Source organism: Panthera tigris, chromosome D2, assembly GCF_018350195.1.
Source record: "Panthera tigris isolate Pti1 chromosome D2, P.tigris_Pti1_mat1.1, whole genome shotgun sequence".
NCBI classification, from domain to species: Eukaryota; Metazoa; Chordata; class Mammalia; order Carnivora; family Felidae; genus Panthera; species Panthera tigris.
Window position 1 is genome coordinate 49,746,627 of NC_056670.1, and position 26,679 is coordinate 49,773,305.

Sequence of the window (26,679 nt, forward strand, 5' to 3'; positions counted from 1 at the left end):
CATAATAAGAGAAGTTTGTGCTTTGCAGGTATGTTTTGGTATGTTAAGTAAACCTGAATGTAAGGGGTCAGTGTTAATATTGTTTTCCTTGAGTATCATTGCAGGGGTTTGAGGGGTGGGGCGGTGGGAAAAGTTGTGTGTGTTTATATTCACATTATTATGCTGCTTTGTAGCAGTGTGCAAACTTTGGAGCTTTCCACAGTGTGTTTTTCCAACTTTTTACAGTCGCTACTCAAAGTAGGAAGTACTTACATATATTAACATTATGATCTAGTAGTTGCATGTGTATATACGTACACGTATATTTACAACTCAGAAGTTTCGTGAATTATACTTATCCTTAGTACAAGGAACGCAGTTTGGTGTTTACTGTATTCTACTTCATTTTAATAAAATGCTGGTTATGACTAAATTTGACTTGATGATTCACTAATGAATTGCAACCTGCAGTGTTTCACATCTAGGTAATTTTGTAGGGTTAATCCGTAGTGTGCTTTGTCTTTTGTCTTTTTTTTTTTTTTTTTCTGGATGTTTAATTCTAAGGAATCTCCTCTATTTTTAATTTTCCCTTTGACCTACTTTTGAAAAACTTTTGTCTGTGTTTGTGTAACTTAAATATTAGAAAGTAATTGTAACGCCTCCTCTTATATTTCACTTTTCTAGTGGAATATGGAATAGCTGAGGGGATTCCACATAAGGGGTGTTATTAAAAGATTTCATCATGGGGCACCTGGGTGGCTCAGTCAGTTAAGCATCCGACTCTTGATTTCACCTCAGGTCATGGTCTCACGCTTCATGAGATCAAGCCCCGTGTCGGGCCCTGTGCTAATGATGTGCAGCCTGCTTGGGATTCTCTCTCTTCCTCTCTCTGCCCCTCCTCCACTCATACTCTCTGTCTCTCTCTCAAAATAAATAAACTTTTAAAAAACTTAAAAAAAAACTTCATTAGAGGTTACAAATCTCTAAAGAGATTACATTGTACAACAAATGCTATGTTTTTATAAATTGATGTGTCCTCTTTATTTTTTAAAGATCTACAATGGATTCAAGTATCTGATTCCAAAGAAGCATATAGACTTTTGAAACTAGGAATAAAGCACCAGAGTGTTGCCTTCACAAAGCTGAACAATGCTTCTAGTAGAAGGTAAAGAAGAAACACTGTGGTGTGAGCTTGAAGTACCCAGGGTATTCTGTGCTACTGTAAATACAACTAATTTAAGATTGAACTGGGCAGTAGTCTCTCTGATATGTTAGATGAATTCATAGGCATAAAAAGTATTCTGTTAACTGAGGAGCACTAAAGCACAGAAGATTATCTGGACTATTTCTTGTTCTAACATAAAATTTGCTAATTTACATAAAGTCGCTTAGGTATTTTTACTCTTTATGTGAATATCTAAGCTCTCTTTTAAGAGTTGCCTACAATATACATCTCAAGGTTAAGGAATGATGTTTTTGAGGGAAGGAATTGGGACTTGAGAGACAAAAGGAAATAAGTTTAAACAGTGAGATATTTAAAACAGGTTGTCTCTTAAGGGGGAAAGAGCCCTGTCTCCCATACTTAGTATGGCATGAAGATAGTATATGATCCAGGTAAGCCTGTATTTGGGCCAAATGTATGCTTTGCTTTAGGTAGAAGATTAGCAATCTGTATACCATTTTAACTAATAATATGATCTTTGCAAGTAAATTGAAAATTTATTGTAAATGATTCCACTAATAGAAGTGGAATGTTAAGAGAAGGAGAGGGTTCAGGGAATTTGGGGCTAAACGAAAGATAAGATAAATGATTTTAGGCAGTTAGGTATTTAGGTGACAATGGAACATTGGATTGGAATACCTGGCAACTAGTTGGAAAATGCAGTGCTGGAGGTATGGCTGGTATTAGGGTGTAAATAGATGTCGATTTGGATGCTGGTTTCACCAGATGGAATGCAGAAATTAAAAATGAAAGATAACATTTGATTTTTGTGTATTTCTTTTAGTCACAGCATATTCACTATTAGAATATTACAGATTGAAGATTCTGAAATGCCTCGTGTAATGCGAGTCAGTGAGTAAGTTGAGCATTCTTTAACTCTTAATTATTTTGAGTTGTTTCATTTTGAAGAACTTTTCATAGTTTTTTTTTTTTTTTTTTTTGGTTAATTCAGATTGTGTTTATGTGATCTTGCTGGTTCAGAAAGAAGCGTGAAGACACAGAATGAAGGGGAAAGGTTAAGAGAGACTGGGAACATCAATACTTCTTTATTGACTCTGGGAAAGTGTATCAATGTTTTGAAAAACAGTGAAAAGTCAAAGTAAGTGTTGCTGAAAGTGCTATTAGCATATTAAGTGAGAGAATCCCAGTATTTAAACTTTCAACTCCAGTTTTAGAAAGTTCTTTTTTGTTTTTAACCTGCTTCCTATGTGATGACTATATATGGATTACAATTGAAATACTTAGAGTTCTTGGATTTAAAAAATTGAAGTAAAAAATATTGTTAGTTGATGCCAGTGACTCATCAAGTAAACAGTATTTTCTATAGCAAATATATGTCGACAGGCACTTTAGATAATCTTCTTAAGATCCTGGTTTAGCATCTAAAACCACTTTATTCTTACTAATGCCTTGTGTTCTAGATGTGATAGATTTCTGCATTAATTACACTTTAGGCTTAGTAAATTGTAATTAGCCTTCATTTTTAGTTAATGTGTTTCATGGCATATCTTGTATAATTGTTTTACCCTAGAAAATACAACCCAGTTCAATGTGATTTTCTTAACATTTTGCATACTGAGTTATTGTTAGTTTTCGTATTAGTAGTAGTATTTAAAGAAAAGAACATAAATAAACAGAAAATGACTTTTATGGGAAGAACTAATCACTAACCTAGAGTTTAAGTCCGTGATAGCTAGATTAATTATTTCTTTGTAAATTTTATCAGCATTCTGACTTTATGAGATTTGTTTTAACTTACGGTTTTTTGAAAATTTTTTCCATAGGTTTCAACAGCATGTGCCTTTCCGGGAAAGTAAACTGACTCACTATTTTCAAAGTTTTTTTAATGGTAAAGGGAAAATATGCATGATTGTCAACATCAGCCAGTGTTATTTTGCCTATGATGAAACCCTCAATGTGTTGAAATTCTCAGCCATTGCACAAAAAGTAAATATATTCAAATTTCTGCAGGATTTATTAAGTTTCTTACCAGAATATGAACCATTTTTTCTTGGTGTAACTAACCCATTTTGTGCTTATAACTGAAAACCTGGGAAATAATTGAAAATTAGAAATGTGAATATTTGATCAAGTAAAAGGGCATTAAAAAGATTGAAAGTTTCCCTTGCTAGTATTAGGATAACCTTAGTAATAAGAGTTCATAATACACACTCATTATAAATTACGAGTATTGTGAATTGTCCATCTGCTCTGCCATCCATCTGGTTCACTTCATGGCTAATCAGGAAGCCCTTCTGCTAGGAGTCCTTGTATGTTTGTTTGCATAGATAGGTCTTTTTTAAACACTAGAATTATTATTTGACTCAAATTTATGGATTTCTTTTTTAGTTGACAGTTTTTCCTTTTCTGTTTTAAAAGTCACATTGGATATTTTTACAGGTTTGTGTTCCAGACGCTTTAAATTCTTCTCAAGAGAAACCATTTGGACCTGTCAAATCTTCTCAAGATGTATCCCTAGACATTAATAATTCAGTTAATAAAATACTAAATGTAAAAAGATCCACGATTTCATGGGAAAGTAGTCTAGAAGACCTGGTGGAAGATGAAGATTTAATTGAGGATCCAGAAAAAGGTGAAGAAAACCAAAGTGTGGAAAGTGAACGTACTGATGAAGATCTAGATAAGACTTTGGAGGAAGATAAGGCTTTCAGTAGCCATGAGGAGAAGAGGGTATGTATTAAGAACTCGTATTTCTAAGCTTGGCTTATTATTATTATGAAAGTTAGGGTTAACAATACCTACAACTCCCTCTCTTCCAGTTTTTTTCAGCAACATGCTAAGTTTGTTATGTATCTCAGCTTTATATGTATATATATGTGTATATATTTAATATTTCCATTTTTTAAACATTTATTTATTTTTGAGAGACAGAGCGGGGGCAGGGGAGGGACAGAGGGAGAGGGAGACTCAGAATCTGAAGCAGGCTCCAGGCTCTGAGCTGTCAGCACAGAGCCCGATGCGGGGCTTGAACTCCTGAACCATGAAATCATGACCTGAGCCGAAGTTGGATGCTTAACCGACTGAGCCACCCAGGCGCCCCTCAACTTTATGTCTTGAAAAAATTTAACCTACAGTAGGACTAGTACAATTAAAACCCATTTATACTTCACCTGAATTTGCTAGTTGTTAACACTTTACCATGTTTAATTCTCTGTGTGTATGTGAATGCACATTTTTTTTGCCAGTACCATTTGAAAACAAGATGTAGACATAATGGCACCTTACAACTAACTACTTCAGCATGTGTTTCCTAACAATGTAGACATATTCCTTATGATCACAACACCATTTTCATACCTAGGCAATTTAACATTGATATAATAATATAATCTATTATATTGTCCATATTGAGATTTATTCAGTGGTCCCAGTATGTCCTGTATAGTCATTTTTTTTTAATTATTTTATTTTGAGAGAGCGAGAGTGCACGTAGGCACCCATACTTGTGTGCATGAGCAGTGGAGGGGCCAGAGAGAGAGGAAGAGAGAGAATCCCAAGCAGGCTCTGGGCTGTCAGTGCAGAGCATGACGTGGGGCTCGACCTCATGAACTGTGAGATCATCACCTGAGCTAAAATTAAGTGTTGACACTTAACTGACTGAACCACCCAGGTGCCCAGCCATTATGTTTTTGAGCTTCAACTAAAGTTAACCATTGTTTTTGATTGGTATGTTTCTTTTAGTTATTTGTAATCTAACAGTGATATTCTTTAGAAGTTGAGGCTAGTTGTCTTGTACAGCACCTTCAATCTCAGTTTCTTTGATTGTTTCCTCATGATTCAGGTTTTACGCTATACACATCCTATTATTTAGGTCAAGTTGTAAATTTTCCATTGCATCCTATCAGGAGACACATGATGTCTGAATCCCCCATTCTTGGTGATGCTAAGTTTTGCTCATTTGGTTAAGGTATTGTGTTTCAGATCTCTTTATATTTTAGAAGTATCATCTGCGGGATGATAGTTTGAGACCATGTGAGTATCTTCTTCCTTAGTATCCTTTCACTCAGTGATTTTAGCATAATCCACCAAACTTACTTTGCAGTCAGGTAAAAGCACCCAAAGTGTCTATCTAGTACCAGTTATTCTATTTCTTCAAAAACAGGATGGTTGGTTGTCTTACATGTATGGCAAATGCATAAAATTGAACAGTGGTATTTTTTAATAATATTTTTTAAATGTTTATTTCTGAGAGAGAGAGAGAGAGACGAGTGGAGGAGATGCAGAGAGAAGCAGGCTCCAGGCTTTGAGCTGTCACCATAGTGTCCCACGCGGGGCTCAGACTCACAAGGCGTGAGATTATGACCTGAGCTGAAGTCAGACACTTAACCGAGGATGCTCCTTTATTTTTTAATGTTTATTTATTTTTGAGAGAGACAGAGACAGACAGGGAGTAGGGGTGGGGCAGAGAGAGGGAGACACAGAATCTGATACAGGCTTCAGGCTCTGAGCTGTCAGTACAGAGCCCAATGCGGGGCTTGAACTCCGGAATGGTGAGATCATGACCTAGGCCGAAGTCGGACACTGACCCCACTGAGCCACCCAGGTGCCCCACGTCTGACTCTTGATTTTGGCTCAGGTCATGATCTACTGGTTCATGAGATCTCTCTCTCTCAAAATAAATAAATGAACATTAAAAAAAAAATTAACAGTGGGAAAATGTAGTCATTTGAAATTGTAAAAGTATTATTTAATCATGATGGAATCTGGAAAAAGAAAAGGAAACTAAATATAAAGATCTCTCTATATACCACTCATGTTAATGGATTTTTACTATACATTACCCTTTTGTTTTTTAATTGTTTATTATTTTGAGAGAGAGAGAGAGAGGGAAAGTGTGAGCAGGAGAGGGGCAGAGAGAGGGGGACAGGGAATCTAAAGTGGGCTCTGTGCTGACAGCAGAGAACCCGATGTCAGGCTTGAACTCATGAACAGTGAGATTGTGACCTGAGCCAAAATCGGACACTTAACTGACTGAGCCACCCAGACGCCCCTATCCATTATTCTTTTGTATCCTGACTTTTTTCACTTAAAAAAAAAAAATGGTACAAAGTATGCATTAATATGTCATTGTTCATTACAGTTGGTTGCTGTATGGTTGTACCATAATTGAACCAATCTCTTTTGTTTGACTGTTGAGTTGGGTTTCACTTTTCCTTTAAGTACAATCACTATCATAAAACAACAACACTGATAACCATTTTCACAGCCAGAACACTGGGTCCTGGTATAGAAATATTTCTTCGGTGTAGGTTCTTAGAACCAGGATTTCAAAGTTAGGATATTTATGGAAATGTTTTCAATATCAAATTGAGACATTGAAAGATCTGTAGTTTTGAGAGAGTTTATTGGGTAATTTGTTGTTGAGAAAGTTTAAGTAGAAATCTTAAAAGACTATCAGGCTGTTACGCTGTAATATTTTATTACAGATCTATACTGGCCATGTCAAGTGTTAATTGCCTTATTTATTCATTGTCCATATTACATATTTATGCTTTTTCCAGGGTTTTGGAGTTGTTGCTCACCAAATAAGTTTATGTAACATCTCTTTTTTCCATTTTGGAATGTGTTTGGGATTCTCAGTAACTACTCTGTGTAACACTTAGGCTTTAGATCTTGACTAAGTTAAAATCCAGCCTTTACCACTTTCCACAAACCTGGTCCTTACTTTCCCCACCTACAAAGTGTGGCTGCTGCTACCACGCTCGCAGAAGGTTATGTGGGTTGAAAGCCATCGAATATGAACTCCCCAGAGTAGTTCCTGGTGGATAATGGATCTTCAGATTTTTTTGTCCTTTTTTTTCTTAGTGTAGCCATACAGTGAGACATCTGAGTTACTGTAAGTGTATTTTTAAAATGTAGAGAGGCTTTTCAGATTATTGAGTCTCTGCACATATGTAATTTTCAGTGAGAATATTATCATTATTAAAAGGATGCATAATTATAGTCAACTAAAGAGTTATTTTTGAATACTCGGACAGTAATATTTCCCTTGGGATATATTTGTTCTTAGGATTTTAATGTTTATGTTTTAGAAACTGTTGGATTTAATAGAAGACTTGAAAAAAAAACTGATAACTGAAAGAAAGGAAAAGTTAACATTGGAATTTAAAATTCGTGATGAAGTTACACAGGAGTTTACTCAGTATTTAGCTCAGCGGGAAGCTGATTTTAAGTAAGTTACTTCTTTCATGTCCTAGTAAAAATTGAGAATTTTATTTGTACAGAGTTTTTTATTTACTTTTTTTATATTAAGTGGCTTCTGAATTCTGACCTCTTCTTTCAGCCTTGAGCGTAGCTGTTGCTAATCTTGACAGTGGTTCTGAATTGTACGTGAATGATTTAAATTCTGCTTTTAATTTATAATAAATTTAATCTTAGAAATTTAGTTCTTATTTACTTTTTTATCATGATAAGTGTACTTATTTTTTTTAACTTTTTTTTATTGTTTATTTTTGAGAGAGAGAGAGAGAGCGAGGGAGGGGCAGAGAGAGAGAGGGAGACACAGAATCTAAAGCAGGCTCCAGGCTCTGAGCTGTCAGCACAGAACCCGATGCAGGGCTTGAACTCACAGACTGCGAGATCATGACCTGAGCTGAAGTCGGATGCTTAACCGACTGAGCCACCCAGGTGCCCTGATAAATGTACTTATTAATCCCCATCATCTATTTGACCCATGCCCCCTTCCACCTCCCCTCTGGTAACCATCAGTTCTGTATAGTTAAGAATTTGTTTCTTGGTTTGTCTCTCTTTTTTCTTTTTCCTTTGCTCGTTTGTTTATTTCTTAAATTCCACATGTGAGTAAGATCATACGGTATTTGTGTTTCTCTGACTTATTTAGCTTAGCATTATACCCTTTAGCTCCATTTGTGTTGTTGTATATGGCAAGATTTCATTCTTTTTATGGCTGAATAATATTCCATTGTTTATGTGTGTGTGTGTGTGTGTGTGTGTGTGTGTGTGTGTGTGTGTGTGTGTACACCACATCTTTATCCATTTATCTATCAGTGGACACTTGGGCTACTTCCATAGTTTGGCTATTAGAAATAATGCTGCAGTAAACATAGGGGTGCATGTATCCTTAATCTTACAAATTCAAAACAAAAACACAAAGTTGTGCTTTTATGTTTCCTAATGGGATTAATTTGTGTTATGAAGGGAAACTCTCCTTCAGGAACGAGAGATACTTGAGGAAAATGCTGAATGTCGTTTGGCTATCTTCAAGGATTTGGTTGGTAAATGTGACACTCAAGAAGAACCAGAGAATGAAGATTGTGTCATGAAAGTTGAAAACAAAGTATGTTAACTGAAATATGAAGTCCAGTGAGGTGTTTGATCTGTGTGTAGAGTACCACATCAGTGATGAGAAACACTAATATACTTTAGAATTAAAATACTTTCTATGTAGCTTTATTATAATTAAGCATGCTTTGTTAGTAATGTAAGCACAATTAGTTAAATATAGCTATTAGACTAGAGAGAAATTATGTGTCATGTTTATATCTCCTTTTGTGTTGCTTTTTAGATGTATTGATTGTAGGTAGATTCCTTTTAGCCTCATTTGTGTCCATTTTAAACAAGTTTGCTCTGATTAAAGCAAAATCATTTATATGTAAACAGGATTGCTCTTGTTGGCTGATTGACCATTCCCTGCCCTTGAGGAAACATACCCTTCTTCTGCTTCCACTGAAATTGATGTCTTTTGGGGGTTGTTTGATTTTGTTTTGTTTTTTTTTTAATAACTCAGTTTAGGGGCCTGGGATGGTGATGTCCTGGCTCTTGCTGTCAAATCATGTTTATGTATCCTAGACATGGTTTGGCTCTTGGTCTGAGTTGTGATGATGGAGGTTTGTTTCCTTAGCTGTCCCACCAGAGCCCTTATGAGACATTATATAACAAAGTATACCTGAACTAACAGTCATAATTGTTCTAGAAGGATTTCTCACAACTTATGACATTTTTTTTATGGGAAACTGTGTCTCATGTTCCATAAAATAGTCATGAGTAATGGAACACAGCTTTTTAATAATTAGAGATACTTTGATACAATTTATTGAAAAAAAGTCTAAATTGTGAATTTTTTTGCTATGTGTTCTTAAAACTGTCGAAATTAGATAGTGCCACATTGCAAGAGTGAAAGCCACTGTTAACATTAGGCATGTGGTTTTTGCTGTTTTTAGGAAGCACATAATTATGTAGGAATTGAAGATATTATTGATTCCCTTCAAGATGATGTCACTGATATTAAGAAACAGGCTGAAATTGCTCACTTATATATTGCATCTCTTGCTGACCCCCAGGAAGCTATTGCTTGTTTAGAAATAAAGTTTAATCAAGTTAAAGCTGAATTAGCTAAAACCAAAGAAGAATTAATCAAAATCCAGGAAGAGTTAAAAAAGAAAAAAAATGGTAAGTAGATGTATTTTATCCATATTTAGATGTTACAAATGCATAAAAAACATAGTCGGTGAGTAAAACAGATGCTTATTTACATATTTACTGTACTGACTAGAAAATTCTTTGATCTAGGCAACATTTAATATTTTAACATTTTAATGGCTTTGTACTAATTTACTATTAAAAATTTTTTTTGCCTTCATTTACTTTTAGGCTAATATTAATAGAAAGTAGAAAGTGGACCCCTCAAAACCAACAAGAACAACAAACACCAAATGAAGCATTAGTTTATCAGCAAATTAAGAAATCTTAGGAAATTGTAAAGCTGTGAATTTTGTTCTGTATTTTTTATGTTCTGTCATAGTGTGGTAGATTCTGCTCTGGGCTTGTACGTTTGGGATAGAGTAACTCCTATGGAGTGATTTTAAGTTTGTTTCATTGGTGCTCCATTCCAGCTCAGACACACGCGCGCACGCACACACACACACACACACACACACACACACACACACTCTCTCAATGTCTTGTCATATCTGGTTTTTAAAAGTGTTGGAGGACATGTTCTGCCCTTTTCTGTGTGAAACAAGATGGGTAGAAAATATCATGTAAGTGGTGCCTTTACATTATGAATGTATTTCATACATTACATTATGAAAATAGAAAAGCTTCTATTTTCCTTTCATCTCTGAAATTACACCAGAAATTTTTCACTATTTAACATAGGTCATTCATTTTTTCCTTGGATTGGATTTTGAAAGTGGCTTTTACAGAAACCTTGCCCTCTGGTGGTAGAATTAGTAACTGAGTCCTGGGTGCTTCTAGTGGCTATGAAAATCATTTTTCCTGACTGTAACACTAGTGTTAGGTCAACTATAGAAGCTTATGTGTCAATGATTATACAGTAATATATTTTTTAGATGCTTATATATTTGTTTTCAATATTCTTATTTTTTCAGAATCAGAAATTAACATAAATTCATTGGTTCAAGAGCTTGAGAAATCTAATAAGGTAATACTTCAAGTTTTATTTTGTCTTGATAAGGAACTTAATAATTAAGCAATTGAAGGAGCGTGAATTATGACAAGGTACATTTATTTTAAAGATAGTTAAAAAATAATAAATGAATGTGATTAAAAAAATTGAAAATTATAAGTGCTTTCACTCTCAGGCCTTTTCTTAGTGATAGCAACTAGAAAGTTTCTTCAGTCTTTCCAGAAGATATTTATTTATATATAGAAAACACATACATACATCTTTTGAAAAGTTTACACAAATGGGATTAATTAGTTTTGTGTCTTGTTTTCTTCCATCAAAAGGTGTCTTGGAGATCATGCTGATGTAATTGTACATCAGCACATAAAGATATGTGTTATTCTTTCGGTGGGTGCATAGTGTTAGTTGGATGCATTTAAATGGTGTTTATTTCACCTAAAATTACTGTTGTAAAATATGAGATATGGCCTGATCAGTGTGCAGCATTGAATTCTGAAGATCTTCGGCATCTTGTATCTTTAGATCAGATAATCATTCCAAGTGGTTGTAGATGGATTTGACATTGATAGGTCTAAATATGAAATTGCAAGCATACATGCACGTGTAGTGAACTTAGAGCTCTAAACTTGCTATTTTTCCTGACCTTCTCTGGCATGGGTCTTATATCAATTTGTATTTATCCTTCTAAAGAGCTAAATATTTTAAGATATGATTAGACATAAATAAGATCTTTGGTATCTAATATCCAGTATTTGAAGAAATAACCAAAATAATGTACTTAGCAGAAGACACCACAGCTAGTGTTTGGATGATTCCTCATCTTTTCCTTTATTTTTTCTAGTTATAAAAATAGTAGATCCTAGTTGTAAAAATTCAGTTATATGTAAAATAGAAAATAAATCCCCCATAATCTTTGTCCTAAATAAAAATGGGAAAACGAAGTTGGTTGGTATCTTTTTTTAGACTTTAACTTTATATGTATTTATTTGTATAGAACATTACTGTGTACTCTTTTAAGTGCTTTACATCTCAGAACAACTTTGTGATGTAGATACTGTTATTTTTTATTTGTACAGAGACATAAAATAGCTTGCCCAGGATCATACAACTAGAAGGTGGAGAAGCTAGGGTTCAGACTCAGATGGTCTGATTCCAGATTCCTCTTACTCAATTCATTAAATTGCTTTTCTTTTTTTTTTTTTAATTTAAATTTATATTATTTTTAAACAAAAATAAGGTCATACTATGCATGGTGTGTTGCTACTGGTATTTTTACTTCGTTTTAAATTTGAAGGAATTCTAAAATTATATCCTATTTGCATTTTATCTATCCTAAAATATATTTACTAAACATTGCTGTTTTTCTTCTTTTTAAAGACAATACTTATGCAGAATCAAAAAATTCAAGAGTTGGGAGATATGATTGCTCAAAAAGAGGATACAATCAATAAATTTCAAAACCTAAAATTTCATACGGATAACACGTTTATACGCAGTGTAAGAATTTAACTTTGTCTGCCTTACAAATTACATTAAAAAGTCTATGTTTTGGTTCAAAATAAAATAATTTAAAATAGCTCATATAGCTAAAAATAATTTACTAAGAATGTTGAATTGTTTATTTGGGTGTTGAAATTCAGTTTACTCTTGTGCAAATCTGAATTTTTGAGTAACTTGCAGGAGAACATTTGACCTCTTTGAACATAATATCCCACAGACTATGCTGGCAGTACTTTATATGTATGAGAGAGAAGAACACATAGCCCCCTTGGAAGGGGAGCTCTGGGGCAAAAGGAACTTCATGTGCTTAGATATCTTCAGATCATAAAGATTTCCATCACTGTATCTATATTTCTGTATCTCTATATAGAACTTTAAATGAAATTCAATGGTGGAGGCTGCCTGGGTGGCTCAGTCGGTTAAGCAACTCACTCTTGATTTCCATTCAGGTCACAATCTCATGGTTCATGAGTTGGAGCCCCATGCCTACCTCTATGCTGACAGTGTGGAGCCTCCTTGGGATTCTGTCTCTCCCCTGAACCCACACATGCATTCATACTCTTCAAAATGAATAAATGAACATTTTAAAAAAATGAAAATCATTGAAATTAGGGTTTTTTTGTTAGAGGCTTTTTTTTTAATTATATGCATTTTTGCTAATGTTCGTATGCTTAATAATAGCAAGGATATTTTCTTTAAAAAACTACATCATGTATTCTGTGCCATACAAAGCCTTTAAGCGTTTGATACATACAAATTTAGGTAATTTCATATTTAGTTAGTTTAGGATAATCAGCGTGCCTTTTAATCCTTTGTTTAAAAAAATGATTTTTCGTTTTATGTTTTTTATTGTAAACTCCTTTAGATTATTTTTTGAATTAAAAAAGTCAGAACATATAGACATAACATAATAGGCTGAGTAAACTAATAGCCAAACCTCTCTGCTTTGTTTGGAGGTGCTTTTGTAGGTCTTTTTCTCTGACCAGATGAGTCAGGGTTGGTGTCTTGTAAAAAGTGACTGTTGACTGTCCTTTGTATGTTTACAGTCAAGGTCCATTACCCACCAAGATTCTCTGAATCATCTCAACATTAGCTGGGCTTTTGATACTGCATGGGTATATAAGAAGAGTAGCTTACCTTCTGTCTAATCTCTGGTAGCAGGCCTGTCTTTTGTTATTTATTAGATGCATTATTCAGGCTATCTGACTTTTTTTGTACCTGAACTGGGAAAGACACCCTTGTAATAAGGAGGACAGAAAGGATAAGAAGCATAAAATGGCTTATTTTAGTCAAGAAACACTTGTGAGTGTCTACTGGATGCCAGGTACCTTGTTAGATTTTGAGACTTATATAGGTTAATAAAAACTAGTCCCCTTAATGACTCCTCAGTAAGAGAGAAACCATATAAACATAATTACAATGAAATGTGCAGTGTAGTCTGTATGCAAGAAGCTGAGACTAGGTAGAGGTTTAGGGAATACTTTCTGGAGGTTAAAATGATTTAGTTGAGCCATAAAGGGTGACTAAAATTCAGCCAGTTGAAAGTAGGGGGAGGGGACAGTTTGTAGCTGTGATAGACAAGAAAATAGGCTGGCTTTCAGGTTTAGGAATCACTGTACAAAGTCACTGAAGTGAGAAGTCTTTCAGTCACTGTAGGAAAGCACAAGCATTTATTCAAGAAGAAAGTTTAAAAGCAAGGAGAGGTGAGAAATGAATCTGGGAGTGGTGGGTTGGGGTAAAATGATGGAAGTCCTTAAATACTGCACTAAAGAGTTTGGATTTTATTTTATGGGCAGTGAGGAGTTGTTAATTTTAAGGAGAGGAGTAGCAAAGTTGATTTTTTATTTTGAGTGATGTATTTGGAAACTTGTAGGTTGGGATTGGGATGGAGTTAGACTGGAGACAGAGAGACCAGAGAAGCATCTTGGAAGAGTCAGGTGATGGTTGATGAGAATTTTGATTAAGGGTAATTGGATAGTGGTGATAGAGATTAAGAAGAGAAAATTGACTTGTGAAATAAGGGGAGGTAAGACATTTTGGGACTTGGGGCTTGACTTTTTACAGTAACTGAATTGCTGGGCCTCCAGACTCTCTCAGCACCTTTGTTTGGTTAGTCACCACATGCTTTTGCTCTAATCACTTCATTTGGATTTTAAGTCTTATTTGGTTTGGTGAAGGAAAATACAAAAAAGAAAAAAAAAGCCAGAGACAGATCACACTGGCGACTACCACTTCGAAGAGAATTATTAGAAATTTAAGGTAGAATCATATTTATTTCTGTAGTATGTTTGTTTGTATACCACAGTGTGTCAGTAATGTTTAAGTAATAGTGAGAAAGCACTATAAAATAAGCCATATTCCTAATTTAATAGTCCTTGCCTGTAAATAAACTTTTTAGATGGGTTCTAGATTGTGTTATCAACCAAGTTAAAACCGTGTGCAGTATTGTTCACATAAACAAATGCAGAGTAATTTGGGACTTAGCCTGGATGTGCTGTTAAACTGTTAATCTAGGGTCACTTCCAAAGCTTGTCTTGAAAGCAGACTCTTCTGAAAGATAAAAAAGTTTGTCTTGAATGTCGGTTCTTAATCATCCTTCCATCCAAAAGCATACTCTAGGGGCAGAAAAGACTCTTTTCAGTAAATGAGTTGTGGAGGATAGATTTTTTTTTTTTTTTTTTTTTTTTTTTTTTTTTTTTTGGTGAAGTTGTATCCTTTGAAGGAGGAAAAAAATGATCATATCATTTTGATAGGTCTAAGAGTGAGGAAGGAGCCAACTTGATCCTGTTATGGAGTGTTTGAATGAAAACTCTCAGGCTCTGTCAGCCGTGTGATCTGTCTATTCCAGGATTTTGTTATTTCTCAGTGACACCAGGGGACTAATTGTGAAAACGCGTGGAGGTTTTTCGTCATGACATCCTCCTCTGTTTAGGGATAGCTAAAAAAAACTTCCTAAAAAAAAACCTCATTACTTTGTAATTTAAAAAAGGCATCTCATTTATATCTTCTGAATAAAATGTTTTATTTTATGGTATAAAATGGCATTTTGTTTTTTTCATACACTTTTTTTTCCCCCAACATGGATTGCTACCAGCATGTAGGGATTTAAGTAATCTTTGCATTAAAAAAAAAAAAAAAAAGTCCCTGCCTTTACCATACTTTTGATTACTTTATAGACCTAACTACTGAGTTTCATCCTTCCTCTTTCTGGAGAACAGTATATTCTATCTTTGTTTTCTGCTAACCTTTTAGGGAGGCATAGTATTTGTGTTAAAAAATAAAAATCTAAGTGATTTTTATTGTTTAGATAAACTGGGGGTTCAGTTTTAAAGCTGTATGTGGACTGTATATCTTTAAATATACATAGGCTTAGAAGCTAAGGCCTAAACTATTTTTCTGGGAGTTGTTAAAGATAGGTGCTGCTTATCTCTGAGAGGCTTTGATTACAAAACAAAACTTGCAGAGTTTCTAGAGGGGGACCTCAAGATTTTAAGTTTAGCCATCTGTAAGAAACAGTTTTGTGGTAGTATTTTGGTATTTTTCTTTTCAAAGCACATTTGGAATGTGACTTAAAGGTAAGTGTTTTAGGGTTCTCCAGTTATCCCCATGCAGGTCTAAACCCACTAATGATGAATGTGATTTTCGGTATCAGGGTGAAACTACATGCTTAACTGACTTTAAGATAAATATTTTTGTTTTCCTTAGAGAGTGTACAAGTTAGTTAATATTACTCATTTGCCAGAGCCGTCAGTTATTTTAGGGTGAGATTTAAGAAATAAATTAGAAAATGTTTCTACTGATTTGAAAATAAAATTTTTATGATACACCACTGAAACATTTATATAGCTTTTACATGTATTGTAGCTTTCTGTATGTGAACTAATCTTAATTATTTTATTTTAGGACCAGGCTGGTACCTCTTCTTTAATAACAAGCAATACATTGGCTTATAATGAAACAGTTCAGGTGCTTGAGGATGACAAAACCAAAACCCATTTGGGAAGAAAAAGACAAAATGAAAATGAACTTCAACCAGAAGAACCGCCAGCAAAGAAAGGTACTACTTTATTTGTCAGCAGGAGGACTTTCAGAAAGTTAATTCCTAAACCAGTAATGGACAGAGTTGCAAATAGGAAATTTACTTATCTAAGGAAAAAACCTGAGGAAATGTAAATGTCACTGATTTTAATGCTAACATTATAAACTGCCTGGAGGATGGGTGTGTGTATTTACAGCTGTCTTGTATTTTAATAAAATAATTTTAGATACTGTATTTTTATCACTCTTTTGCATGCCTATGATTCTTTTTACTTCTGTGCTTAATGGTAGTTTTCTTTAATAAATAATTACAGTATCTTTTCATGCCCAAATCTCTCCACACTGTTTTCTCCCTTTGCATTCTTTATTACTTCTATAAAAGGACATTTGACAGTAAGACTTCGAGCTGAACAGTACCAAAGACAAATGTGCTTGAGTTATTGCATTTACTGTAGAATTACTAAAAAGTGGGTGCATGCTTACTGTATAACGTATGTCTCTGTTTATGTGGAAGAATATATCAACTTTTATGTTCTCTCTAAGAAAATCATTATTTTTTTAGAAAACTTTTGTAGTATGATACAGGGCGTAAGGGCTTTCTACAAAAGGTTTATAAAGTTTAGCTTTAGCAACCTGCCTAGCTGCTTCACCTTGAGAAAAGGGGTAAGTTAAGTCTTACTTTTGTCATTAGCAAAATAAAATAAGTACTACCTGCCTCCTGAGGTTTTCAGAGATGAAGGCAGTGGGTAGTATACCAACATGATAAACCTTATAGAACCTCAGTGAAATGAATGTTTACAAAAGTAAATGCCTTAGAGGATAATATAGCATTAGATATATGGTTTATAGGATGTGTGGTGCTCATGTGAGCTAATAGATCAAGACATAATAAACATATGCCTTCTGTTATGCATTGAAGGAGGGGTGCCTTTGCTATGATTTTCCATAGCACACTGTTCCTCTCCCTCTTTTTGCTTTGGTCTGTGCCATAGAGTAGCTGAGAACGTAGGATCAGTAGGTCACTAGGAAGTGGAAGTGGCCAGGAGCAAGTAATACACACAGTGGGACTAATCCTAAAGGTAACCTTTTCATGAAGAGTATTTAAGAACTGTAGTTGTTAGGCATAAATAATTTGATATGGGTAGATTTAAGTAAGTTTATGTAATACGACAAAATATTTTTTTCTCCTTAAATTCACAACCACTTGGCCATTTCTCAATTTTTTTATGTTATTAGAGACTACAAGGAATATATAAGTAAGGTACCCTATGAAAATCATAGTTATAACCACCATCTTTCCCCTTTAACTTCTACTAAAATCTCTGGAATAAAATATGTGAGTCCTGTAACCACTAGGATAGGATCAGGGGGTTGATAGTGTTTCATAGATGCATGTTTTCTCTTCTTAAAAAGGAATGCAAAGCAATTTTCCTGTGAAAGTGAATTTGCTTGTCTGAGGTCACTGTATCTGTACTTTGGGAAAGCTGGTAACCATGTAAACAGTCTAAGAAACAAGCCTTCAGGTAGCAATAAAGGAGGCAAACTAGAGACATGATACAGTCTGCTTACTTGCGATTGTTCAATCAAAACTGTACCTGTTATAACAAAATACAGTAAGCAGCATACGTATAAGTTGAGTATAGTGTAAATACTGAATTAAAGTGTTAACTGCATTCTTATTGTTTATGTGTAGTTTTTATAAGTTAACAATAGATACTGAAGAGTTTTTCCCATCTCTGTTGCTTGACTAATACTTTAATTTCTACCTGACAAGGCTGTTCTGAATATGTTGTATAAATCTTTTGATAGAAAACATTTAAAATTTTCTGGAAGAACAGTATGAGTATCTGAAAAAAAAATCAGGTACAAAACAAATTCGTTTGATTTACCTTATGTTATGTAATTATCCCAGTCTTGAAATATAGTAAAATTAAAAGAACAACATTATTTGATCACAAAAGTTTTATTGAGCTTTCTGTATTCACTTGAGGGTTTAGGGACTATATCCATATGGTATGCGTGACTCAAATTTCTCAACTTAGGATAGATAGGATCTATTTGTGAGTTCTGAATTTCTGATTATTCTCATTTTAAACTTGCTTAGATCCCATCTCTCCTCATGAAGGGTTCAGACAATTTTATAACTTGTCATTTTAAAGGGCAAGAGGATTCTTTTTTTAAAAAAACATTTCTAAGTTATGAAAAAAAAAAGTCCAGGACTCTTATCATCCTCATTTAGTTTTTTTCATTAGTCATTTCCACTGATGAAGTCATAGGTATAAATATAGCATGACAAGTAGAGAATTACATGAAATGGGAAGTAAAACAGAAATCTGAACCAGTGGAGACTGGATCATTCCACTTTGGGACGACTTGCCCCAACTTTGTAAAAGGTTAGGAGACACTCAGATGGAAGAATAATATATTGGTTGAAGATTATTTAAAAAAAAAAAATCCGTAAGAGGAAGTGGGCTAGTTTGTTGTAAAAATAGGGTAAATCTTTAAGATTCCAGAGTAGCTGGAATCCTTAGAATAAATTAAGAATCTTGAGGCAGTAAATTGGGAAAATGTAACTACAAACATAAGAAAAGCTTCAAAAATAAACTAAGCAGCTTTTAAGATAGTGAGGCTATACAGCAAGGGTAATGCCATGTTTTCCCCACCCTCTCTATGAGGCAGAGGACACAATGAGTTACAGATAATAAAACCTTATTCAGTGTGCTTTTAAAATTAGTCTGTATTAAAGAAAGATCTTGGGATTCCAAAATGAGATTGCACAGTTACCCAAGAGCATTTAGACAATTAGGTGAAGGAAATGAATACGGATTGTATTTGAAAAATAGAAATCTACTGATAAGGCTTGTTTTTGTATCCATACTGTGGAAACTGAGATAGGTGATGTTATTATTTCTGCTTTACATTTGAGGAAGTGGTCTTAGGGTTGGGGAGTTTATTGACAGTTATACAGCTAGTGAAGAAGGGTAAGGCAATATCAGAGTTCTCAGAATTTCAACGATTTCCCCCCTAATTTTAGCTATTAAAATAAGGTACTCAGTTTTCAAGTCATTAATTCAGTAGATCTGTAATACAATTGTACTTTAAAATTGTTCTTTAAGGTTTGGGATGTCCACCTTAAGTGTCTCATTATGTGATTTCCTTCCCTCTGTCCCATGTTATAATGATAACAAAGACTTGTAGTAGAAAATTTAGATAATATTGAAAGTTATAAAAAGAAGAGAAATAACTGGTAATCCTACTCAGGTAGCTACCATCTATTTCGGCATGCTTCCTTTGCTAACTCTTTCTGCATTAATTTAAGGAACTATAATTTTTACATCAATGGGCTTATGTGGGTGTATGCTTTGCAACCTGTTTTTTCTTTTTCACTCAATGCCCTGTTTCTGTTTCTCATTAAAAGTTTGCTTTCATATTTTTTGTATGTTTTAATATTGGCCTATAGGGTAATTTTCTGGTTTTATTAAGGTTTGCCAGATTAATAACAGTTTTCTTATTTTTAAAGGACCTATCCACATAACTCCAACTATTACTGAAGATGAAAAGAAAAGAGAAGAAGTGCAGAAGAGCATTTCAGAAGATGAGGAAGGCATTAGAATTTTACAAGAAAATAATGAAGAACTGAAAACATGTCTACTCATGGCTGAGAATGAACTTAAAAATGAAAAGGAAGAAAAAGCAGAATTAAACAAAAAGATCATTAGTTTGCAGCAGGAACTTTCTTCTTCTGAAAAGAAGAGTTTGACTTTAAATATTGAGGTCCAACAAATTCAGTCAAATTATGATAATGCAATTTCTGAATTACATGTGCAGAGAGGTATAAATCAAGAACAGGCGGAAAAGATTGAGAAATTGTCAAAGGAAATAGAAACCGCTAGAAAAAATATCACAACTAATGTTTCACAAATAAAAGCAATGCAAGCAAAAATAGATGAACTACGAATGCTTGATTCAGTTTCTCAGATCGCAAACATAGATTTACTCAATCTCCGGGATCTGTCAAGTGGCTTTCAAGAAGATAATTTACAGAATACACAGTTACACCTTTTAGATAATGATGATTTGGTAAGTAAGCAGGTTAACGAATATCATATTCAAGAACTCGGTAGGGAAAGTTCTTTCCACTCTAGTATTGAGGCCATTTGGGAAGAGTGTAAGGAGATTGTAAAAGCCTCTTCCAAAAAAAGTCATCAGATCCAGGAATTGGAACAACAAATAGAAAAATTACAGGCAGAATTAAGAGGCTGTATGGATGAAAACAATAGGCTAAAAACAGAGGAGAGGGAGAATAAAAATCAAGGTGACCTACTGAAAGAAAAAGAAAATCTTATACAACAGCTGAAACAAGAATTGCAAGAAAAAAACATTTCTCTTGATGTTCAAGTACAGCATGTAGTTGAAGGGAAGAGAGCACTTTCAGAACTTACACAAGATGTTACTTGCTATGAGATGAAAATAAAGGAACTTAAAGCAATCTTAGAAACTCAAAAAGATGAATGTAGTCGTTCAGCCAAGTTAGAACAAGAAATATTGGAAAAGGAATCTATCATCTCAAAGCTAGAGAGAAGTCTGAAGGAATTTCAAGCAAATCTTCAGGATTCTATTAAAAACACCAAAGATTTAAGTGAAAAGGAAATCAAGTTGAAAGAAGAAATCGCACAATTAACAAATAATTTGCAAGAGGCAAAGCATTCACTTCAGTTAAAGGAAGAAGAAAATGAAACCAACCGGCAAAAAGCAGAAAAGTAAGATAAATGTTATTAAAATATTTAAAAATGTGCAAAGCATTTATTTTATTGGTTTTCCTATGTAGCTTTTAAATAATAGATGGGCATAACTTAATCTAATACAATATAGCATGTATGATGAGTAAAGAACTTGAACTTTGTTCAAATAAACCTTTGGAACCCAAAGTTATGTGCAAAAATCTGTTTATAAAATCACATGAAATCCTCTCTGAAGGACTCATTGGACATTCCAGGTTTGTGAAAATAGAGAATTTTGTAGATCGTTAGCAGTTACACATATGATCTTATGTGTCTAGTGGTGGTCACTATAGAACATGATTTGTGTTCTTTAGGTTGAAAGAGGAGCTCTCTGCAAGCTCTGCTCTTACCCAGAATCTGAAAGCAGATCTTCAGAGGAAGGAGGAAGACTATGCTGAGCTGAAAGAGAAACTGGCTGATGCGAAAAAACAGATTGAGCAAGTACAGAAAGAGGTAGGTTATTTGAAAGTTGTATGGCCAACTTAAATAACAAAGATTGTTTCCCTTCCTTAGCACATTTTTTAGACACAGATTTTAGAATGAAACAGAACATTTACCAACTCCATAATTTTTCTTAAAATGCCGAGAAAACTTATTTCACAGAAGAAAATTTAGCCAGCTTCAACAAACAGGAATGTTCAACGTTAAGAAAAATATGTGGGGGAGGTTGATGGGGGAATAGGTGAAATAGGTGAGGGGGATTAAGAGTCCACTAATCATCATAAGCGCAGGGTAATGTGTAGAATTGCTGAATCACTACGTTGTACACCTGAAACTAATATAACTGTATGTTAATTATCCTGGAATTAAAATAAAAAACTTAATAAATTTCAAAAAAAGAAAAAAATGTGCCTCATATAGGATTAGAATCTTTTTTTCTTTTAAGCACTGCCAAGTTCAAGTTCCCCCAGAAGTAAAAATGAAACTTGTTTGCAGATAATATTCATAAGTGTATGCAGTATAGTTGTAACAAGTTTTTATTAGTTTAATATTAAAATAGGAAATGTAATCACTGATTGCAAGTACAAAATACACAAAAGTATATACAGTGAGAAAAAAAACTCCCTCCTTCCTAGCCATCAAGTTTCTCTCCAAGGCATCAAACGATACCAGTTACTTTCTCTTTACTTCTTCCTCTCTCTAGCCTTCTTTCTTCTCTTTCTGTAAAAAAAAAAAAAAAATGAAAATATCCTATAGACACTGTTGTGAATCTTAGTTTTTTCACTTAATAGTGCATCTTGGCTGTCTTCTCATATCAGGATAATGTCAAGAATCTCCAGGGGCGCCTGGGTGGCTCAGTCAGTTGAGTGTCCGACTTCCACTCAGGTTATGATTTCATGGTTCAAGGGTTTGAGCCCCACGTTGGACTCTGTGCTGACAGCTCAGAGCCTAGAGCCTGCTTCGGATTCTGTGTCTGTCTCTCTTTCTGTCCCGCCACCCTCACACTCTGTTTCTCTCTCTCAATAGTAAATAAACATTAAAAAAAGAAAAAAAGAATCTCCAAATGAACTATTTTATGACTACAAACTGTATTTGCCATTAGTTAATTGGTCCTGTATTATTAGACAATTCAGATAATTTTGTCTTCTGATTGAGCTTATGCAGCAGTCATTTGAACATTTACAAGAAATTCTGTGATACATAAATTCCCAGAAGTAGAATTTATGATTCACTGGTTTGTACATTTGTAATTTTGATGCATTTGTAATTTTGATACTCTCAATGCCAATTTGTAAGCCAGAGGTAATTATGAGAATAAGAGAATATTTTTTCCACCCTAATCCACAAAGTAGTATTTTATCATACTTTTTGATATTTGCTAATTTGACAGATAAAGTATGTATCTCACAGTAATTTAATTTGCATTTTTCTAATTATGAGTGAGCATCTTTTTGTTTAAAAGCCATTTATATTTTTTTCTATGAACTGTGTATTCATATCTTTGGCCTTTTAATTTGGATTATTGATTTTTCTGTTTTTTTCAATTATTTTTGCTTTATAGGAGCTTATTACATATTTAGGAAATTAGCGTTTTTAAAGATATGAATTGAAGACCCCTTCCCCTCATTGCTGTTTTTCTTAATAGGGCTCTTTTTTTGCCTTAGAGCAAATTTTGATTTTCATGTATTTAGATTTATTTATTTTTCTTTCATGACTTCTTGATTTTGTCTTGTACTTAGAGTTTTTCTAAAGCTGAAAGTGTTTTTTTTTTTAATAAATGTGGTTTTCTTTGTTTTTTTTTTTTTAATTTTAAGCTTTTTATTTTTAAGTAATCTCTACACCCAATGTAGGGCTTGAACCCATAACCCCAAGATCGAGAGTTGCATGTTCTCTCAACTGAGCCAGCCAGGCACCCCTAAAAGCTGAAACAATTTTTAATTTTTCTTATTATTTTTTTTTAATGTGTATTTATTTTTGAGAGAGACCGAGACACAGTGCAAGCAGGGGAGGGGCAGAGAGAGAGGGAGACAGAGAATCTGAAGCAGGCTCCAGGCTTTGAGCTGTCGCTGACAGAGCCCGACATGGGGCTCGAACTCATGAATTGTGAGATCATGACCTGAGCCAAAGTTAGGTGCTCAACTGACTGAGCCACCCAGGTGCCCCAAAGCTGAAACGGTTTTAAAGAATTCTTTTTTGTTATTACTTTGAGTTAGTTAAAAAGAATACTTAAATGTGTCTGGTCTGAAGAAATTGATATAGCAAATGCTTGTGGGCCCCATCCCTACTTATGCTTCCTACCTCCATTGTACGTTTTGTGTTTAATCTTTCTTACCTTCTAAAAATATAATTTAAAACCATATTTATTCTTTATCTCTAAACAGTATATTGTATTTTTCTGAGACTTTATTTTTCACATCATATTTCTGAGATTCATTTATGTATAGTTGTAATAATCACTTTTACTGCTGTATAATACACCCTTCTGTGACCTTCTGCTATTTATTATCCATTCGCCTATTGCCATTTAGGTTTGTTTTTTTTTTTTTCTGTTTTTTACTGTAGAAGCAGCATTCCTCTTTTATACATGCCTGTGCATATACTTGTGTGAGAGTTTCTTTTTTTTTTAATTTATTTATTTTTTAACGTTTTTTATTTTTGAGACGGAGAGAGACAGAGCATGAACGGGGGAGGGGCAGAGAGAGAGGGAGACACAGAATCGGAAGCAGGCTCCAGGCTCTGAGCTGTCAGCCCAGAGCCGGACGCGGGGCTCAAACTCATGGACCGCGAGATCGTGACCTCAGCTGAAGTCAGATGCTTAACCGACTGAGCCACCCAGGTGCCCCAGAGAGAGTTTCTATTCCAAGGGGTGGAATTGTTGCATCAGGCGATGTGAAGGGGTATTATTGCCATTTGGAATTGTATTCCTATGATTATTAATGAAGTCCAGCATCTATTCATGTGTTTATTGGCTATTTGTCTGTTCTGGTTACTAACTACTCTGTGAAATCATTTGTTAATATTTTCTCTTAATTGTGCTTTTTTTAAATTTTTAATTAGTGTGTAGTATTTCTTTATTCTTGATTCTTTGTCAGTTAAATATGTCACAAATATCTTCTGTTTTGTCGTCTTTTGATGATTGAAGTTCTTTATTTAAAATCTTTTTTTTAATGTTTATTTTTGAGAGAGAGAGAGAGAGACAGGGCACAAGTGGGGGAAGGGCAGAGAGAAAGGGAGACACAGAATCCAAAATAGGCTGCAGGCTCCAAGCTGTCAGCACAGAGCCCGACGTGGGGCTCAAACCCACAAACGGTGAGATCATAACCTGAGCCAAAGTCACACACTTAACTGTCTGAGCCTGAAGTTCTTTATTTTAATAGTTTTATTTTTTACCATTCTTTGGAAAACCAGACCACTTCATTTTTCAAATGTACTTAAAAGCCAGCATCTGTCAGTGCTCCACTTATTTCTATGATTCTTATTTTCACTCAGTTTTTATCTCTGTATTTCTTAACTTTTTTTTTTTGGTAATTCTTGGATGCATTTAAAAAGATTAAATTTATTTTTTTCATCCAGTATATATATATTTTTTCAACAGAAGATTGGTTTATTCTAAACCATTTGAAATTGAAGTTCTGGAATAGTTTATTATTTAATGTAAAAAAATGCCCATAATAAGATAGCATTAATGTAAATTAAAAATGAATAAAAAAGTTAGAATGGATATGAACTTTCTGATTAAATAAGCAACAATTTTCATGACCATTAGGTCTGTCTAGTAAAGAAAAGGAAGGGGGAGTGAAGCTCTTGCTATGGACCCAGTTCCCCTCTGCACTTTTTATGGATAGAGGTTCTTTTCTTTCTCTGCCAGTTCCTTAAGCACTGTGATGCCTGGAAGCTTTGGCCTAAGTTCTGTTTCTTCATTTATAGTGATTTGTAGAGATGTGTAAATTGTATTTCTCATTGTTTCATCAGCACAATTGATAATTTATAAAGTTTTCAGAATCATCAGTATAAATAGCAGGATTCTGATTTAAGTACAAAGTTAAGAGCTAAGCTTTCATGATAATATGGAAAATGCTTGTGTTATAATATTAAATAATAGAAAGTGAACCCAATTTTATATATAGTCAAACCTGAACAGATAAATTTGAGCTGTGCAGGTCCACTTTTTTTTCTCTAGCTTTACTTTATTGTAAGAAAACAGTATATAATACATATAACATACACATGTGTTCATTGACTTTATGATATTGGTAAGGCACGTGGTCAGGGTTTTGGAGAGTCAAAAGTAATATGTCGGGGCACCTAGGTGGCTCAGTCGTTAAGTGTTCAACTCCTGGTTTTGGCTCAGGTCATGATCTCACAGTTCATGAGTTCGAGCCCTGTGTCAGGCTCTGTGCTGAAAGTGTGAAGCCTGATTGGGATTTCAATCTCCCTCTCTCTCTGATTCTCCCTGGCTTGTTCTCTCTTTGCTCTCTCTCTCTTTCTCTCTCTCTCAAAAATTAAATAAGTAAACATAAAAAAAATTAAAAAATAATATGTCAGTTTTTGATTGCATAGAAGATATGTATCCCTAACCTCTGCATTGTTCAAGGGTCAAGTGTATATGGTAAGATTAAAAGTTTGTGAACAATCTGCATTAAAATATAGACTGCAGGGAAATATATAAAAATATTACATATTTTGATTAACTTAGGCAGTGGCATAGGCAACTCTTTTAAAGCTCTATTGTTGCATTTATTAATGTCTTATAGTATGTATTCGTTATAATAAGGGAAATATAACAACGTTTTTAATCAGTGGAAGGAAAATATAAATCATACCACCATAGGTAAGATGTAAAAACCTATGGAGTTTCATATAAGTATATACAGAAAGTTTCGAAGTTACGTGACAAATATTTTAATGGTAGATTAGATGAGGAATGTTAGACAGTAAAGATGACCTAAACTATAATAGGAAAATTCTTAGATCAGTAAGCTAAAAGCAATGTGGTATAATTTGGAAAAGCATTTGTTCGTTACTCAGAAGATTTGGATCCTTCGTTTTCTAGACACGTAACTTCCTGGTTTAAGGTACTATTTCTGAGCACCATGATTATCAGTAAGCATTCTCAAGGATGGTATAATTAACTTCTATTCACATGGAACCAGCTACTTAAATAATAGCTCATTTTTCCAATTTAGTAATAGCTCCTTTTTCTAATTAAAAACTTAATTGTATATATTATTTGGAAATATTTCTTGACATTTCTCATTTCTCTCTCCCGTTTAAACATGACCACTCTTGACAGTCCATCTATGTTTTTT

The 26,679-nt window shown here is 34.1% G+C and overlaps 1 protein-coding gene across 7 annotated transcripts in view; it reads left to right on the plus strand.

Moving 5' to 3' along the window:
* Positions 1–26,679, plus strand: part of KIF20B (kinesin family member 20B) — a 72,666-nt gene that overhangs the window by 13,162 nt on the left and 32,825 nt on the right. For 5 of the 7 annotated variants that reach the window (XM_042960888.1, XM_042960892.1, XM_042960889.1 and 2 more), the window contains 13 exons: positions 1,033–1,144; positions 1,986–2,057; positions 2,154–2,300; positions 2,986–3,148; positions 3,602–3,892; positions 7,255–7,394; positions 8,378–8,516; positions 9,400–9,628; positions 10,573–10,625; positions 11,988–12,107; positions 16,014–16,167; positions 19,669–20,908; positions 21,244–21,382. In XM_042960888.1, coding sequence (XP_042816822.1) covers positions 1,033–1,144; positions 1,986–2,057; positions 2,154–2,300; positions 2,986–3,148; positions 3,602–3,892; positions 7,255–7,394; positions 8,378–8,516; positions 9,400–9,628; positions 10,573–10,625; positions 11,988–12,107; positions 16,014–16,167; positions 19,669–20,908; positions 21,244–21,382 — 2,999 coding nt within the window. The remainder of the gene's footprint in view (positions 1–1,032; positions 1,145–1,985; positions 2,058–2,153; positions 2,301–2,985; positions 3,149–3,601; positions 3,893–7,254; positions 7,395–8,377; positions 8,517–9,399; positions 9,629–10,572; positions 10,626–11,987; positions 12,108–16,013; positions 16,168–19,668; positions 20,909–21,243; positions 21,383–26,679) is intronic. The other 2 variants (XM_042960893.1, XM_042960894.1) reach the window with 1 other exon arrangement.